The sequence below is a fragment of the Orycteropus afer genome, unplaced genomic scaffold (genome assembly GCF_000298275.1).
Source record: "Orycteropus afer afer isolate SDZICR_OR568_19922 unplaced genomic scaffold, OryAfe1.0 scaffold00130, whole genome shotgun sequence".
NCBI classification, from domain to species: domain Eukaryota; kingdom Metazoa; phylum Chordata; class Mammalia; order Tubulidentata; family Orycteropodidae; genus Orycteropus; species Orycteropus afer.
The window spans coordinates 8,122,818-8,128,806 of NW_006921717.1; the positions used below are offsets into that span (position 1 = coordinate 8,122,818).

General features: G+C 53.7%; 1 protein-coding gene across 1 annotated transcript in view; it reads right to left on the minus strand.

Annotated features, from left to right (window-relative positions):
- Positions 1 to 211: 211 nt before the first annotated feature.
- Positions 212 to 5,989, minus strand: part of LOC103200517 (pepsin F-like) — a 48,616-nt gene continuing 42,838 nt past the window's right edge. The window contains 6 exon segments of the mRNA XM_007945018.1: positions 212 to 361; positions 1,923 to 2,021; positions 2,114 to 2,205; positions 2,208 to 2,254; positions 3,982 to 4,006; positions 4,009 to 4,088. Coding sequence (XP_007943209.1) covers positions 212 to 361; positions 1,923 to 2,021; positions 2,114 to 2,205; positions 2,208 to 2,254; positions 3,982 to 4,006; positions 4,009 to 4,088 — 493 coding nt within the window.

The following is a 5,989-nucleotide window of genomic DNA, read 5'->3' on the forward strand; positions in this document are numbered from 1 at the left end:
ACCTGAGGTGGACCAATCAGAGTCATGTGCCCAGCCCCGGACCAATCAGAAGCAACTATTATATTACAAATAAAATTGACTCTCCACAGAGAATGGGGCTTTTGTACAGTGCTGAACTTAGTTCAAGTCGGCCACACTAGGCAAACATCCCTCCTATGCGTGTTTGTGGGTGTTTGGGGTGTACCAGGTTGCTTCCTGGAGGAGCCCAGATTTATACTGCAGGTGCCAAGCCAATCCTGTTGTTTCTCCGATCGAAGATGGAGAAATACAGCCTCAGGAAGACATCCCCCAGAATCCAGATACTCTGGGATAAATTTGGGGGTGCCCCTTCGAAGTTGCTGTAGCAAACACCTGCATGCTCCTGGAGAAGATGGAAATTTCACCTTCAGGCAAACATGCCACCCAGACCCCATCCCAAAACCAAGAAAACCAAACCCATTGCCATCAAGCCTATATCCACTCATAGTGACTCCCACTGGGTTCCAAGGCAGTAAATCTTTAGGGCAATAGATTGCCCTATCTTCCTTCCATGGAGTTGCTGGTGGGTTTGAACCGCCAACCTTCTGGTTAGCAGTCAATTGCTTTAGGCACTGTGCCACCAGAGCTCCCTTGCACCAGTTCCCTCTTTCTCTATGTGCAAAGTAGCTCTCGGGCAGGTGCAGAAGTGACTGCACTGGAATGGCTTGCAGTACCCTTCACACTCTGCGGTTTCTTCCCTCCTACCCTTCTTCAGGCTGTTCTCCCTGCAGAGACTGCCTGTCTTTCTGCCCTTTGCTCCCACTCATTCTTCAAGCCTGAGTCCCAGCCTCCGCCTCCAGGCAGCCTTCCTGGACTATGTCCACCCTTCTCAGCCACTCCAGGCTGGGTAAGATGACTTTCCTTGGTGCTCCCCTGGGGCTTTCCGAAACTGCAGCCCTCACCACACGGTATTGTCCTGCGGACTGACTTGTCCCCTTGGTGTGGCCGTGTGACCCAAAAATGTGGGGGGTCACCTGGCTGCACCTCAGTCTGGAACCTACATTCCATCAAAGAGGCCTCCTCTGTGAGGCTGGGAAGGGGCAACAACCTCATAAATTAGCCTTAAAAACAAACCAGTTACCATCCAGTCAATTGTGATTCATGGAGACCCCATGTGTTTCAGAACAGAGCTGCACTCCACAGGGTTTTCAATGGCTGCCATCTTTAGGAAGCAGATTGCCAGACCTTTCTTCCAAGGTCCCTATGGGTGGTTTTGAGCAGCAAATCTTTCTGTTAGTAGCCAGGCTCTTAACCATCTATACCACCCGGAGACTCAACTAATTGATCCTAGAAAGGTTTAAATTCCCTCTCTTCCTCCAAGCCTTTGACCTCATGCAGCCTTCTCTGAACTCCCCCAGGAAAGTGACATTTATTGTCAGTTATGTGCTGTGGGGCCACTGTACATCCTTTATTCATGTCAATGTCCTAACTGCCCTGCAAAAAGTGGGATTGCTAACTCATTTTATAGAGGAGGGAACTGAGGCTCAGCACGGTAAATTTACAGCCTAGGACTAGGGTGACCATATAAATTATCACCCAAACAAGGACAATTTTGAGATGAAAGGGGACACTGTTAATAGCTATAGTGGGACAACCCATCAAGGCCGCCCCGGGTCAGCTTCCCAGATAGCTACAGCTAACTTTCTGTCTTCATTCATCTAAACCCTTAATGTCCCCCTGCCCCATTATGACTCGCATGGAGTGATTGCTCAGCATTTATCTGCAGATGAGGATGTCCCAGAAAGTCCCTGGCTATCAAGATATCTGTTTTGTGGGAGGGGCCAGGCAAGCCAGGTGCAATGGCAAGGCTTGGCCACTAGGGGGAATCTTCCTCCAAGCCTTGGCCCAACGATTCTGGCAAGTCCCAGGATTTGAGGATCAGCCCCCAGGTCCCAGCCACCCACCTTTCGTATGTAGGCATTGGCTGGCACTGGGTATTCGATGCCATCGATGGTGAAGATGATGTCAGGGAGTTTGTCAACAACTTCACAGTTGATGACATACTGTCAGAGAAAGAGGGGGAGGGAGAAGTTGGCCCAGCTGACCCCTCCATGTGTGGACAGCCCCAGAGTGACCTTCTGGAGTGACCCTGTACCTCGCTGCCGGCGGCCTTGGCATTGATGATCTTCTGGATGTTGGAGATAACTTCATGTGGTCCAGCCACCGAGGAGGTACCAGTGTCCAAAACGCCTGGCAGCTATCATTACAGCCAATAACCACTCCGTTTGTGGAGCTGCTGAGAGACAGGGACAAAGCAGGCCCTGGGATCACTCTGCAGGCCACCAGCTCCACGGCCTGTCCCCCAGCTGTGTCTGGAACAGCCCTTCCGCTCTGAGCCTCCCTCTGTTTCCTGTTGTTCTGGACACATTGACCTTCTTTGACTTCCGTAATGTTCTTGGATGAACCCATCTCTTTTGTGCTTCTGGGCCTTTGCACATGCTGATCCCCCTGCCTAGAACTGTCCCCAGCCCTCTTTGGTGGCTAATTCTCCTCACCCACAGGTCCTGCCTAGTTGTCTAAGGGAAGTGTCCCCCCAGCTAGATCAGGCTCCTGTCCTGGTTGCCCCCACCATCCTCATACTCATGTGAATTAACTACTGACGTGCCTCACTGCTTCCTGCATGTTGGCCCCACTTCATGGTGAGGTGTGTAAGGGCAGGTTGCTTCCTCCATGCCTACCTCCAGCGTATAGCACACAACAGTTGTTGAGCACGCTTGTCGAATGAATGAAGGAATGAATGAATGACTGGGGGACAACCAGAGACCTGCTCCAGGGTCTGGCCAACTACAGGGCCCACAGAGCCAAGATGTGGGTTCTCCTGGGCTGCAGTGCCCAGCGCTCAGAGTGGAGGGAGGCGAGGATGGGCTGTGTGGGATAAGGCTGTCCAGCCAGCAGCCTCCCAGCTCTGTGGGGCTGGGGAAGGACTCAGGCCCTCGAGCCAGTCAAGAAGGGACTTGAGGTAGCCAAGGAAGAGGCAACGGGTGACCAAGGCATCTGAAGGACATTTTTAGCTTCTGTCACACAGAATCTGTCAATTACTGTCCTCATGTTCTCTGGCCACTCTCGGCTTCCCAGGTCCCTAGTTCTGTCACAGCCCCGCCACCCTGTGGGGTGCGGTGTTCTGTTGTGTGATTTGCTGTCAGATCTGGTGAATGAAGCAGACGGCGCCACTGTGGGGCAGTGGCTTCCTAGGCCGAGTGGCTCATCCTCTCTGCCTCATTTTCAGACTGAGAGTCCCACAAGCCGAGGGGACTTTCAGATGCTCTCAGGCCCTATTCTGACTGGGACAATCCTGGGCCCTCTTTCACCTGCATTTAGGGTCCTTGGCCCATGCTTCCCGCCTTGTCCCCACGGCTGATACGGGCCTTTCTCTCCCTGCCCGCACCTCTTTCCTGAAGAGACTTCCGCCTCCTCAGCCTGCGGCCTCTGCTTCCCCTTCTCTCCGTGCTCCCGGACTCCGGCCTGACCCGTCATCTCTGCTCAAGACCCTGTTGGGAGGGATTACCAACCCCTGGGCGATGTGTGGGATTGTGTGTCTGTGTCTGACTGTGTCTGCGTGTCTGGGTGACTGTGTCTATATGTGAGTGTAACGGTGTGTGTCTGTATCTGTGTGTGCACGTGTCTGTGTGTGATTCTGTGTCTATGTGTGCATAACGTGTGTCTATACATGTGTGCGTGCACATCTGTATGTCCCTGTCTCTGGGTGTGATTGTGTGTCCTTATCAGTGTACAACAGTGCATTTATATATGTGTGTGTGAGAGTCTGTGTGTGCAATGGTGTGTCTGTGATTGTGCATGTTTGTATATGTGTGCCATGGTATGTATATGTGTGTATGTGCTTTTGCATGTCTGTATGTCTGTGTGTGTAGTGATATGTGTCTGTATATGTGTGAGCCTGAGTATATGTGTGTGTGTGTCTGTTTGTAGGGTGCCCATCACTTGGGGAAAGATCAGAGGTCTTACCTGTCTATGGTGAACTGCCAGTAGTTGGAGGCACCCAGTTAAGTTTCCCCTTGTAGTAGGCGGGGTCCACCCCACCAAACATCACCACGCTGCCCTTCTCTTCTTTGCTGAAGGGGAGGAGGAAGGAGAAAGGCCCTTTGTGAGGGGTAACAGCAGGTAGTGCCTTCCATGTGCAACTGCGCTAAGCGCCATTGCCAGGCCTCTGCCGGTTATCATGCCCTATCCACACGCTCGACACTGTGGGGCACTGCTGGGGTCTCCATGTTAGAGACAGGGAAATCAAGGCAAGGGGGGTGAGGAACCTGCCCAAGGTCGGTCACGTGGCTAATGCAAGATGAAGCTGAGAGGTGAACCTGGCCGTCTGGCTTCAGATCTGGGCTCAAGCACCCCCACTCCTCTGAAAGGGGGTCGGGCCCGAGGCAGATCCGAGGGCAGGACGCAGTGCCCGCAGGGCCGACGCCACCCTTCAGAAAAACCCAGTAGGCAGAGGGCTGAGGGCTAAGGGCGCGTCCTCCAGGTTCCAGCAGGGTGTGCTCATGCGCCTGACTCGAGCAGCCATAAGAACCCACGCTTGGCACAGCTCTGGAAATCCTTCCTACTTTTTTTTTACAATCAGGGCCAATTTTAACCATGGAGTCCTGCAAATGATGCACCCAGTGCTGGGTTCACGGAAGCAACGTGGCCACCCGTCCCCCTCCTTCCACACCCCCTCCGTCCCCCCCCGCCACACCCCCTCCGTCTCCCCCCGCCACACCCCCTCCGTCTCCCTCCGCCAGGGCCTGATCTCCCTGTCCCTGCCCCTCCAGGTCCCAGCTGCTGCCCTCTCTCTCCTGAACCCCCGCTGCAGCCTCCTCACTGGCCTCCTCGCCTCTGGTGACCGGGCATTCTGCAGCGAGCACTTGGTGAGCTTGGAAAACATAACACCCTCCCATCCCCCCTCTCAGAGAACAAAGCCCAAGGGTGGCTTTGCCGCGCCTCCCGGACTCCATCCCCTGCCCTCACTCCCCCGCGTGCCCCTGCCTCACCGGCCCCCTGCGGCAGACACCCAAAGATCGCGCTCCCTTTGGGCCTTTGACTTTGCTCTTCCCACCACCTGGACCCTCGTCTCTCAGGCTCCCTCGTTCCCATCAGGGAGCTCTCGGCTCCGAGAGCCAGTCTTCAGAGAGGCCTTCCTCGGCTGCCCATCTAAACCACTCCCTCCTCTCTGTCCCTCCTTGGGCCCTGTCCTGTTGCTCTCACAGGGCCTCCTAGTAACACTTCCATTTCTTTATTCATGTATTTCTTGCCTGCCTTCTCTCTCCCTTCACCGTGGCCTTCACAAGTACAGAGCACATAACAGGTGCTCAGTACATCTTTGATGAATGAACCTTCTTTGATGGGTGCATTTATGCCCCAGACTTAACCCATTGCAGTCTAGTCTATTCAGACTCATAGCGACCCTATAGGACAAGGCAGAACCGCCTCATAGGGTTTCTAAGGCTGTAGTCTTTATAGAAGCAGACCCCCACACTTTTTCTCCTGCAGGGTGGCTGCTGGGTTCAAACTGCTGACCTTTTGGTTAACAGCTGAGTGCTTAACCTCTGAGCTCCTTCCCGAGGCTTCCAAAAAGAAAAAAACAACCCAAACCCACTGCCATCCAGTCAATTCCAATCCATGACGACCCCCATTGGGTTTCCCAGGCGGTAAATCTCTATAGAAGTTGATTGCCCCGTCTTCCTTCCAGAGCAGCTGGTGGGTCTGAGCCGAAAACTTTCTGGTTAGCAGATAAATGCCCTAGGTACTGCGTCACCGGAACTCCTCCTCCTGAAGCTTAGAGAAATTAAATAATTAAAGTTCATGCTACAGAGCCAGGATTTGAACTCAGGTCCCCTCCAGTACCCATGGCCTTGACCACCACCACACTCTGCTGCTTCCTACATGGATCTATGGACTCAACCACTGCCTTTGGTGAGAAGACACAGTCTATCAACAGGGTCCTCTGTTGTCTGGCTTCTCCTCACTCCCCCAC